The following is a 13,302-nucleotide window of genomic DNA, read 5'->3' as shown; positions in this document are numbered from 1 at the left end:
GCTCTGCAGCCCACCATCAGCAGTTCAGAGAAGCCGCCTCTGAGCTGGATGGCCGGCTGACAGCTGAGGAGGCGATGCAGTGGGTTTTGCCCGGGAAAAGGAGAGCATGCGAGGCCAGGAGGGACGGGATGGAGGGTGGAGGGAAACCAGCCATGCTGGGATGCATCCAGCCACGTGGGACCTCAGCGAGTTAGTGGGCAGCTGCTTGAAGAGGGACGGTTGCCATCTCCAGGGCATGGTGAGCATGCCCACAGAGAGGGCTTTGAGTGCCGCCTCTGGCACGCGTGTCATAGGTTCGCCACCACTGCTCTACCCTATCATTAGGCTCACCAGATGTCCAGCAAAAGAAGGCTACTATGTCTTTTTAGTTTGATGAGCTCCATCTGGCAAGCATAGCTTTAAATACTATCCGTCTTTTTGGGTATCTCTTTGAGCAGCTTTTCTTCAGGTTTTAGCACTTCTTTAATATTAACCATAAGTGAACAAGCTCAGCTCTGTGACTTCCATTATTTGATTAGTACCCTCTCAAGGGCTTAAGCTACAGTCTGAAATTGGCAAAATCTTAATCAATTACATGCTTTTGCCCCCTAACCCCGTGGTGGCGAACCTATGGCACACGTGCCGCAGGTGGCACACAGAGCCCTCTCTGTGGGCACACGTGCCGTCGTTCCAGTCCTAGGCCTTCAGCTGGGTTTTATAAAACCTTTTTGCTTTAGGCCTCCTGTGCAAAAAAAAAAAGGTTCAATCAATCAATTTCAACTTCTCGCAGGAAAAAAGAGATCTCGCAAAGTTGGAATTGATTGATTGAACTTTTTAATCCTACCCAGTCTGCCGTTACCACCACAGCCATGCCCACCCAATGGGCCACACCCACCCAATGGGCCATGCCCACCCGGCACCCGAAGATACATAAAAGTGGGCTTTGGGTTGCAGTTTGGGCACTTGGTCTCTAAAAGGTTTGCCATCACTGCCCTAACCACTTCTCACACATTCCTTCAATTGAAGAGCCAGTCTTTCTGATAATGGAAATAGTAATATACGTGGGGGCCTATGTACTTTTTTCTTTTCTTTTCACAGTTTTTGTAGTTTGTACTTTTTGTCATGGATGCCAACAAAGTCCAACAGTCCTCTTTTACTTATTTGTCCTCTTTCCCAAGTGTCCGTGTCCTTCTTTGCCCTATTCAGATATTTGGTTACCCTATCTATCCCCCATTTGTATCAGTCGTTACAAAGTGTGTCAGATTAATTGAATATGTTTTGCCTAATCTTATTCAGAAGACTGAAGGAATGGCAGTGCCCATGCAAACAAATAACTTTAGGCATATTGTGTGTCCTCATTTAGTTTCCTTTCATCCAACAGGCCTTTAAAAATAATTGGCTCTTTTTATGGCATTGCCTACAAGAATCCATTATACTTTTGTAATCTGTGTGAGAGTTGTCTTGGCAATCATGGCTACCTGACAAGTATTTAAAAATAGGAAATATTAGTAAGACTGGGCTCTGCTGAAAGAGAAAAATACTTTTGCCATTGAAGTCTGTGATATATTAGAACCGGATCTTATTTGGGGGAACACCAGATAGCACTCCAGAGAAGTCATGAATAGAGAAGATAAATTCAAATGTTACCCTTGGAGAAGATTATGTTTCCTAAAGGATTTGGTTGGGGGAAGTAGGTTACTTTGAAAAGTCCAGAAACTAGCCCTGGCTTTAGAGAATTTTAGATGGATAGGGACCAAGGATTGTGTTCTTTCTCTTCAAAACTATTTGAACAGAATGGCTTCCTGGACAAGAAAGCCATGTACGATGTGACAAGAATAAGCAAGCTGTTTTTGAATTGTCTAGGTTTGGAAATCCACGTCTTGTGAAAAATAGCAGTTCTATAAAATGTCCTTGATTCTGAAAGAGAAAAATTAGAGTAGTTTCGGAAATGTTTGCAGTCTGGCATGTTTTGCTTGGATGTACTATTCAAATAAAAACAATTAGAAAACTTCCTTGAATACATACTAATTCTTAAGCATGTCCAAAATAAATTCTGGATGTTAGCCTCAACACTTTAAATAAAAATACTGGCTTGTGGTATAATCTGTTGCTGCTTGAATGGATTGCATCAAATTATGTTCAATGAAAATGAAAAGGAAAGATTTTTTATTAAAAAAAACAATTGGTAGCAATAGAAATTATCAGAAGTCCGACATAGTTTACATTAGACATTGTTTTAATTCTTTTCACAAAAAATGGAAAGATGTATTTTATTTCCAAAGTTCTCCATCTGCTATCCACAAAATTTGGTATCCCCAATGTTCTGCCATATTTAAGCAAATATGTATTTTCCATTTTTTTCTATTGAAGGTATGGGGGTGGTAGAAACATCCATCAACATGCAGAAAAGAAAAGGCTGTTACTTATCGCCACAGTTCTGCTTCTACCCCACACAGAGAGGAAAATCTGTTCCCCTTTTAATCAATGAGTGTTACGCTCATCTGCAGATACTGTCAATATTTCAACTCTTGTATGAAGAAACCCAAAGATGAGATCCCTCTCATATATAACCTGTCCCAGTTTTATGTCTTGGCTAAGGGACTGCATCAGGTCTTAGCCTCAACTCTTAGCCAGCTCTTGTCCAGCTTCTGCCATCAGGCCACTTAGTGCTTGATGCAAGTGAAAGACTGTTGGTTGATAAAATCCATTTTAGGCTATATTCCTATGGAAAATTTTAGACATCCAGGTCATGAAAAGGCAACTAGAATACCGGTATGTTTTTTCAAATTATATATTCTTTACTATCTGCCTGATTCCATACTTGAAATACTTTCTTTTTCTTGTTTCCTGTGATGGTGGGCAGTGCAACTTCCCCTGACTCCTTTTACTTTATATTTCTATTTGGTTTAAATCCAATGTTAACCTAATTAGTTGCACTTTTGCTTAGATTAACTTGAAAATTAAGATCAGATGACACACTGTAACAGGATAAATAGCAGTGCTCTTTTTTTAATATAAAGATTTAAATTTCAATTGACTGTGTAAAAATAGAGAAATATACTTCCTGATATATTACTTTTTATTATACCATTCATCATCAAATCTTCATAATAGTCAAAAATCAGCAAAATCAGATGATAACTGGAGTGTTTTCTCTGCCATAATACCTGTTTTGTTTACTGTTCATTATCAAGGAATATTTTAACAGCTTGGCATTAATGATTAGTATTGTGTAAAATGAGATAAATTATTAAGTGTGGTATGAAGTCCATTAGGTTGAGTAAACTTCATTTTAATTTATTTAGCGACTCTATAAGAAATTAAAATGTTTCACTTTTATATATGTCATTATGCAGGTGTTAAAATATTTTGCTCACCATGGGTAGCCAGACTAATTGAAAACACCAGCTAAAACATCAGAATAATTCATTTTATTTTATTTACTTCCTTAAGTGTTCAGCCATGTCAAATTTGTATGGTAATTCTTCTATTCACTATGAGTAGTGATTCATTATGAGATTAAAACATATTCAAAGTTTTCAGGGCAAGGCTGTTAGCAACTGCAACATAGGGCTGACTATCTCTTCAGTTTCAAAGGCTGAAATACATTCTGGGGTGGACCATGGCATTTGTAAGAGCCAAATATGTCTTTTCCTGGAATTATGCAACAATGAGGGATCCTGGATGGAAAAGTGCAGCTGCTTTAAGAAATTGCAGAAGGATGGTATGCTCACATCCTGTATGTGCAGAAGCATCTCTTCCCTTTATATTCAAGTCCTACACAGCCCTATTTATCCCAATTATATTATAATAGTTGTCTTAGAAATTCAGTTCCAAACCTGGCCACTTTTTAGGAGCATTGCAAGATACTTTGTAGAATGTACAGTATTGTTTTGTTTGCCTCATGACTCAAGTTTCCAAAATACTCTATTGTATATTATATTTATACAGATACAACATCTGATTGCATACCTGCCTCACATACCTGCGAGAATTTGACTTATATAGTCCATCTGTCATGGTTCCAATTAATGAGACAGATCAAAGAACACTGCATGATTGTTTATTCCAAAAAAGTCTATAATAATGAGAATGGAGCATCGGCAGTCATGGATGGATGCCAGAATCTGAATTTTCCTCCCCTTAACCCATCATATCATACAGAATCTCCCTCCCTTAATTACACGTCATGAATCACATTCACCAATTAGTTTAACACACAAAGTTTCACTTCCCTTCTGAAGCGCACTCTTACCTTCTCAAAACATCCGGCTTGAATTCCTCCCACGCTTTAGTGATTCAAAGCCAAATAGTTAAAGCAAAAGGATGCCTCTTGTATTGTCAGTGCAAAAATATGTCAGTGTTTGCAGCATTGACATCCGGCCCCCCTTACAAAAAGGACAGATCCTGTAATGTAAACAAAACACAAGTTAAGAGCTGGCTTTTGGTTTGTTGGGGTGTTTCTCATAAATTTTTTTGATAAGTCTGTCAGCTTTCATATCGCTAGATTTCACCCAAATGGCTTCAGACAATGGGTATCCCTTCCATTGTACTAAGTACTGTAATTTTCCCTTAAAGATTCTAGAGTCAAGAATACGTTTCACTTCATAATGGGTCTGACCCGCTACTACAAGGGGTCCAGGTGCCTTCTTAGGGGAGGTCTTAAAGTGGAGGCCCAAAAAGTTTTCAGTAAGCTACAATGGAAAACCGGGTGAATTTTTCCCAAAGGTCTTGGGAGTTTCAATTTTACTGTGACTGGGTTGATGATTCTCACAATAGGGAAAGGCCCCAAGAATTTCAGTCCTAATTTCTTGCTGGGTAATTTGAGGCATAAATATTTAGTTGACAGATTAACCTTTTCTCCAACTTGGAATGTTCTTTGGGGATTCCTCTTTTTATCAGCCTGTTTTTTATAAGTCTCAGGAGTCTTTTTTACTGCCATTTTCGTGTTTTTCCAAACCTCTTCCCACCCCCTCACCCATTGATCAAGTGTCTGGGAAGCGGGGGGCATCTGAGGGTAGTCAGGCATTGGGCTGAACTCTTTGCACCATTGACACCATCATTGTATATTCCACTGCCATATAAAAAACACATTCAGAACACTTACCTACTACTAAGACTGAACGGTTGCTCAGTGGCAGGTTAACTCAGGCAAAACTATGAACTCTTCTCAAAGAAGCAGAAAATTAGATTAAAGTTCATGAAATAATTGGCTTATAAATTATTTGCTCCATTGCTAGTAATAGCAGCACTCCTTGAGGCCTCCTATAATAAGCCCAGCTTGGGGCTATGATCCAATGATGCTCAGTTTCAGCTGCCTGTGTTAGCTCTCTACATACAAACATTTTTAGCCTCAAAAGCTTTAATGTTAAAAATTATATTGCTCAATTTTTAGTTATACTTTGTTAGCAAAAATGATTATCAGTAGTAAATACTAATTGCTTTCCTTATCCATATAGGCACAGAGATCCTTTTTTGGTATATATTTTATTGGTATTTTTTTATCATAACATAAATCATTCAGTAATTTGTAAACAGTATGTTGTCTGGGTAACATTCATAAGACAATCTTTAACAATTGATTTCTGTAATCTATATTCCATATGTTAATTTCAGTTGATTTCCCCTTTCCCCAAAGTATCTTTCTTTGCAAACATTAGATTAAAACAATTCTCATTATTTTAATAAACAACAATTAAGTATATAATTTTTCCAATATTCCTATTTGTCATTTTAGTTGCCTTATTGTAAATCCTGTTACTGTGCTTATTTCAGCTTATTTCTCCCCCCAAATTCTAAATATTCTTAGTAATGACAATTTTCTCAACAATTAACTACATTTACATTTGGTAGATTTAATTCTATTTTTTCCATATAAGCCCTCTCATACTTTTATATTTCTTAATCAATAGGTAAAAAAGTAGAAAGAGAAAAGAAAAGAGGAGAGAGACAAAAAAAGAAGAGGAAAAACAAGAAAGAAAAAAAGACAAAAGCACTTAAATACAAAAAATAACATACTACTTAAAATATATATCCCTCCTAATTTAATATATATTTATTCCCTCAATTTCTTATTCTTTTTTACCATAGCTGAGAGTGTATTTAATTTATTTAAACTTTAAGCATTCCATTCAATAGATCTAATCATCTAATCCTTTAACTCATTCAAAACACATTTTTATGCTTTTCTTATCATCACATTTAAATAACTAAAACGTTTGCTTTGTTTAAATCATTTCAACTTTTTTTTACAGAAAGAAAAAAGAAAAAAAGCATATTGTATTAGTTAAAAAAATATTCATCCCTCTAAAAGTAATGTATTCCAAATTTTTTCCATTTCTTTAGCCATATTCAAACAAATGTTTCTTATTGTATTAGTTAACAAAAAAAATCATCTCTCTAAGAGTAATATATTCCAAAGTTTTTCCATTTTTAGCCATATTCAAACAAATGTTTCTTTTTAAGTATTCTCTCTGATAAGTCCCATCATCTATTTTCTTGATTTCCATTTTAATCTTTTTTCTCTGGCCATTGTCTTTCTTAATCAGTATGTTTTGCTGCATCATTCGTTTCCCTGTAAAGTATTTTTTCCTAATACAAAGTGGATAAGCCTAGCATGAACTGTATTTGTCTGTCTGTCTGGGTTATATTTTTGGAAAAAAATTAGGGGAAGTAACATAATTAAATCTGGGTTTTATTATGGACTTGGATATTTTTTCCCTTAAATATACATAGTCCTTGACTTACAACCATTCATTTAGCAACTACCGGTATTTCAACTTTCAATGGCACTAAAAAAAGTGACTTATGACTGCTTGATACACTTACAACCATTGTAGTATCCCAGTGGTCACATGATTAAAATCTGGATGTTTAGCAACTGGCATGTATTTATGACAATTGCACTGTCCCGGGGCACGTGATCACCATTTGTAACTTTCCAGCTGGCTGGAAATCAACAGGGGAAGCTAGATTCACTTAACAACTGCAATGATTTGCTTAACAACTGTGACAAAAAAGCTCATAAAATGGGGTAAACAGTGAAAATGTTGGGCTCATTGGTGGTCGTAAATCAAGGAGTACCTGTAAACTAGGAGTTATTTGGATTAAGGGAGTGCAGTTGAAGAAGTTAGGCATATCTAGGTGGCAAATACTGGAGAACCATAGAGGGCAACAATCGAAGCTTTATGTACATTATCTGGTGGGCATCTAGATTTTTGCCATCAAGATATGGTATACCTACCTCTTCCTCTGCCTTCTCCGAATACATTTCTCTCCTTCACTCATTAATTATGGTTATCATTCACTGAAATTTCAAAACTGGAAGTGATTTGTATAAAACATAATTTCTGAAAGGTATTAATGATACTGTTCTGTTCCCCCCCTCCCGGGGTACAAACAGACAAACAAGCAGGCACGACTAGCAAGGGTTAATTCCTCAGGCTTTAGTAATTGCCTTCTGATAAGGCCTTGGCAGCAAAATACAAACAGTCAGAAGCAGCCGCTGGAATGAGATAACTTCCAAACAATTACTCAAAATGAGTCCAAGCAAACAAGCAAACAGTCCAGAAACAAAAGTCCAGAAGCGTTGTCAAGAATTCAGGCCAGGGTTTCAAACAGGTAGTAAATCCGACAGAATTCCGAAGATGTGACCAGAGGTTAATTAAATTATTGTTCATCACAAAGTCCTGAGAGCAGCCACACCCCCTTTTGTACCTTGTGGGGTGTGGCTCAGTGACTCAGCTAATCCCTGAACCTCCTACTCTTCCTACGCTGCTGTAAACGCTTGGCTCTGCGCCGTTCTCGGGGATCTAGCCATGATTCATCTCTGCTACTCTCCATCTGCTGCAGCTGCTATGGCTCACTCCCAGCCTGGCTAATCACAGGCTGCTCCTGTCGGCCTTCAGATGGAGATGGAGGCCTTGCCAGAGGGGAGGGTCCTGGAGAGGGAGGCCTTGCCAGTTCCTCCCCATCATCCTCAGAGTCCTCTTCCTCGGGTAGGACAGGCTTGGGGGTCGGGGCCACAACAGACACTGTTAAGCTTTTGTAGAAGAAGAGCAGGCCTATCTATTCTCTGATTGGAGTCTCTTCATTAAAGTTGTTCACAGTTATAGTGAAAGCCTATGCTCATATAATATATTTTCTCCTAATTGTTATACTTTCAAATATCTCCCTTAGGAAAGGGAAGAAGAATAAAGAAAAAGGGAGAGAATCAAATTAGGAGGTAGAACTAGAGGACATGGAAAACGCTGCTTTATTGTCCATGTCCACAATTTCTGACTTGCTTTTCCTTGTCAAAGCCAGAGTTTTATACTAAAAACTGAACAGGATATGAAAGTGAAATTTTATACTTTCAATTTTTGACTTGAGTAGGTGTGATGATCGTTTCTTGTTTTCTTTCTGACAGGAAAACGTCTACCTGGAATACAGAATTATTGCAATTTAAATTACACAAAGTGAATTATATATTGTATGCTCAGGTTATAATTTGTTTTGCCTCTGTTAAATCAAAAAAATATTTTTGTAAAATTATATATATTTTCATTTCTTACAGATCACCAGAAATTAGAGAGAGAAGCTAGAATCTGTCGCCTTTTGAAGCACCCTAATATTGGTAAGGAAGGATACCTCCATTGAGAATCTTAGTAGCGCAATTATCTTGAAGATAGTTCCATAAAAGTAAGAGGGGAAGCAATAATATTTTTACTCTGGTGTAGTACTGTTGTCAGACATAAGTTCCTTTCAGATGAGGATATTGTAATAAATGGTGGTCAAGCCTAGCATCTCTATCTCACCTTTAGATCTCAATCTCTTCCTTTTATGCCCAAAATGAGGAACTTGAAGAATTGATGGTAATTAGTGTCTTCTAAAAACTCTAAACTTGTTTTAGATAAACAAGTTTCATAAACTATGGTTTGCAGTTGGGTTGTTCAAAAAATTATAGTTATGATAAACAAGACTTTTGGTTCAAGCAGTATTATTTTAAAGTGGAGATGAAAACTTATAGTCTTTAGGGTTGTCCAAGAGGAAAAATGATTCCTTTTTATGACTAGGTTTGGAATCTGGCCTAGGAAAGCATTCTGTTTTCTCAGAATGTGCTGTATATTTTTGGATATGCAAATATTTCCCAGTTTCACAGAATTTCCCTTCGCCATTCAGAGACAATGATATGTCATTTTACTATACCTTGAACAAGGGACAATGGGGAAGGTCTTGCTAGATTTGACCTCATTCTTTGCTATAAAGTTGAAAACATTATAGCAAGTCAGATTCAGTTCTACACATTGTACAGGTAGTCCTTGACTTATAATCACTATTGTGACCAGCATTTCAGTTGTTAAGCAGTGTGGTCATAAGCATGATGTTGTATGACTGCATTGCTTAGCAATGGCAATCTTGACATTTGCTGTTGCTGTCATTAAGCAAAGTAGGCAAGAACCCACCCCAATCCAAGCCATTCCAGGTTTGAGCTGTCCCAGCCCTAAGATTTGGTTCTTCCAAGATAAGGAAATGCCTCCCCTTCAATTCCCCCAAGTACTTCTTCATTCCATCTCTTCCCTGGGAAACTCCCAAGAGCGTGATGCAAAGCCACAGCTTTACAGGAAGTATCCCAATCCAGTCCCAGCCATTGTTGCTCTCACCACTATGAACTCTGAGGCCCCTGCTGCTCCATCTAATCTTCATCTTCTTCCTTTTGCTGCTGACAAGGCGTTTCTACCCTGTCTCTTCAGTAGGGCCACCTGAAGCCATATCCCCCTGGTCTTGAGAGAAGACCACTGTGCATGACCTTGGGAAGAAAGTCTCATGCAGCTACCAGTTACCTCAGGAACGGCCAGGCTAGCCAGGCTTATTCAAGACTGGGAACAAAAGGACAGTGAAGGTCAGCTAAAGTGGCAGAGGCCCTGGAGTACAGGGGGCCAGAAGGGCATATATGGGGTGGAGAGAGTTGAAGTGCCCCTGTAGTCATAAGTGCAGGCAGCACCCATATTTTGATCATGTGACCACACGGGCATAGCATTGGTTTATAACTTCAGCAACCATTTCTGACTCCCTTTGTTCATTGCCACTGTAACAATCACTAAACAAATAGTTGTAAGTCGAGGACTACCTATACAGCTTAGCCATTCTTTCATATGGTTGCATTGCTCTGTTGCATTGTCCTGTCTAAACTGATGTTTTGGTGGTTCCTGTCAGTTTGAATATATTTATGGACATAGAAAAGCTATTGCTTGTCTTTGGGCCTCTGGCATAGAGTTCAGCAGTTTTTTTCTTGGGCCTTACCGTGCACCTCTGAAAAATACAGAATGTTAACATTATATAAGATTTGGCTATTTGGTCTGAGAAAATAATACCCACTTTCATAATGGTGAAATAAAAATGGTTTATTTTTCATTCTATATTATACTGTAGAAGAGAAAAATATGAAATAGGCAATTCCAGTGTGGCAGAGTTAGAAAAGACTTGAAGCCAAAAGATTATATTTTGTTTCTTGCATCAAAATGTTGGAGGTAATTTTCTCCTTGAGTTGCTACTCTTTGGGGAGGAAGGAAGTCAGAGACCAGAGTATTTCAAGGATAAAGGGCTTTCTGCCCGTTCCAGAATATATATCTCAGTATAATTAGTCTTGTAATTTTATCTTGCTTGAAACACTTGGTTTCCTTTTGTAATCACTAAAATTCAGTGTAATGCCTTTAATTATTTAGAAGACATGCATTTTAAAAAAGGGTTAAACATATTAATCTTTAAATAGAATGACTTAAAACTGCAATTATATGCACATACACATTATATATATATATCTTGATCAGTTTGGAAATTTATCTGCCTGCTCTGTTCTTCATTTTTAATGTGTAACTTGAAATTAGACACTCCACTCAAAGCATATCTGTCTTGATTTTTTAAATATATTCATTTTCAGACACAACTGTCTTGGTTTCTGATACCTTCATTTTCAGTTCAAGTGGTATGTTGCATCATTCAATCCATTTAGGATTTGCTGAAAATAATTTGGTTTTTCAGCCGAGACATAATCTGCATAAAAAAGTACACACGTTTAAATTCCAACCAACAAACCTCTTCCATCACCATGCACATTTGTTATACATTTAAGTATAAATACAGTAAACAACCAAGAAGAAATCACACATTCTAGGCTTCTGTCTTGAACCATTTGCCAAACATTGAATTTATTCTCCCACATATATTGCATTTAACAACTATCATTATTATCTCATTCAGCAACAATCTTTCATCTTGTAGATTTCTGACTTTTTTGCTCATCCTCCACCTTTCTCTTCATTGAGTACAGTTTATGTGTTTTCATTCATTCATGCACTTTACCAGTTACCTCTTACATTTCAAGTCAAGTCAATCTTCCAAATACACTGACTTCAAGTCACGTTCATCTTCCAAATACATGAACCATACTAGGTAAGCCCCAATATATTCATTGTAGCCATTCATCATAGCTTTGGTAAATTATTTTCTTGTAACACAATTTGGCAAGCTGGAGGAGGAAGAGATAGGTTGCCACCCTTAAATATTTCATACAAAATTTCCTTTCAGTAATAAGGATTGAACTATAATACATTTTGACCAGTGTGTTATAAAGATAATCAAGGTCCAAATTTATTCCATGCACGAACACACTGTTTTCTAATCTAGATGCTATTGATTGCATCCCACCAATTTGGATATATTATGCATGGAATGTAGTGGCACATCCTCAGGATATAAAATACTGTACTAGGTAGATAATGATGTCGATCATTAGTTTCATTTGAGAATTGTAAGATGAAATTGATATATATGAATAAGTTATTTGTAAGTACTATATTACTTTTATGTACATATTTGTGTCTCTGTACACAGATGCATAGGGACGCGGTGGCTCAGTGGGTTAGGACGCTGAGCTTGTCGATCAGAAGGTCGGCAGTTTGGCGGGTCGAATCCCGAGTGCCGCGTAACAGAGTGAGCGCCTGTTACTCGTCCCAGCTTCTGCCAACCTAGCAGTTCGAAAGCACGTAAAAATGCAAGTAGAAATATAGGGACCACTCCGGTGGGAAGGTAACAGCGTTCCGTGTGCCTTTGGCATCTAGTCATGCCGGCCACATGACCACGGAGATGTCCTTGGACAAGCGCTGGCTCTTCGGCTTTGAAACGGAGATGAGCACCGGCCCCTAGAGTCGGAAACGACTAGCACGCATGTGCGGGGGAACCTTTACCTTTACCTTTACACAGATGCATAAAGAGAGAGAGATTATAGTATAAAACCTCAGTGTCTTTCTGACTGTTTTCTACCCATGTACAATAAATACATGAAAGCTGGATGATGTTTAAGTATATAGACCCGGTGTGAATTTTTCTATACATAAAATCTGTACAAATAGAAAAGGAGATTGTTCCTATTCCTGCCATAGGCAGAAACCCAGCTGGGTAACCTTGGGCCAGTCATTGTCTCTCAGCTCTGGGAAGGAGGCAGTGGCAAACCACTTCCATAAAACTTTGCAAGAATGTTACAGGGACTTCTCCAGCCAGTCTCCAGGATCAAAAACTGATTCAAGGGTGCATATGCACCACCACAATATGCACACATTAAGAATGTGTTTCTTAACTTCTAGGCATCTTTGCACTGATTATACTAATGAGGAACTATGGAGACCACTATATAGGACTAGACAGAGAGAACCTGTCCATTATATACAATGAGCATAGCATATAGAAACGGTGGTAGTGGAGGTGGGCATATTAAATATATGGTTGTTACGTTTCACTTGTTTCTTGCCGTGCGTTTTCCATTTGTGTACAAACTATACATGTCATTGTGAAGATTCTCAATTGATAGCCAACAATTGGATTTGTTAGGAGAATGGCAACAATTCTAGGCATCATTGTAATAAACCTGCTAAAGTTTTCATTGATCAAATAAACATTCTTAAACCTTGGTGTCTGTCTGGGAAATTATTGGCACTTTAATTACCAGAGGAAGCATGTAAATCTTCAGAGGAACCATATGAAAGTATCAGTAAAGCAGTCATTGTTCCACATGCTTTTTAGAATGTCATTTGGTTCTAGAAGAAAATAGAGAAACAGCATTTAAAAATCCAAGAAAAATACAAAAAGCAACCCAGTTTTAAGTCTTCTGAAACGTCTTCCTTGTGTGTAGCTGGATGGCCACATGAAAAGGGCAATTGTGTCTGTGAAATGAATGGAATTTATGTAAGAGAGAAAGAGAGTTCGAACTTAGTTAAGGCTTCTTATGTAAGTTCTATTGAATAGCGCCAAATTTCCTTGGAAGTCAAAGGAAATGGTAGTGTGTGAGAA

At 37.7% G+C, this 13,302-nt stretch overlaps 1 protein-coding gene across 4 annotated transcripts in view; it reads left to right on the top strand.

Annotated features, from left to right (window-relative positions):
* The window catches only part of CAMK2D (calcium/calmodulin dependent protein kinase II delta), a gene marked incomplete at its 3' end in the record, with an annotated part of 176,623 nt that overhangs the window by 57,186 nt on the left and 106,135 nt on the right, over window positions 1-13,302 (top strand). For all 4 annotated transcript variants that reach the window (XM_081332589.1, XM_081332590.1, XM_081332592.1 and 1 more), the window contains exon 3: window positions 8,534-8,593. In XM_081332589.1, coding sequence (XP_081188715.1) covers window positions 8,534-8,593 — 60 coding nt within the window. The remainder of the gene's footprint in view (window positions 1-8,533; window positions 8,594-13,302) is intronic.

This window comes from Vipera berus, assembly GCF_964194415.1.
Source record: "Vipera berus genome assembly, chromosome: 7".
NCBI classification, from domain to species: domain Eukaryota; kingdom Metazoa; phylum Chordata; class Lepidosauria; order Squamata; family Viperidae; genus Vipera; species Vipera berus.
Note: the sequence above shows the minus strand (reverse complement) of the source record. Positions and strands in the feature narration are given on the sequence as shown.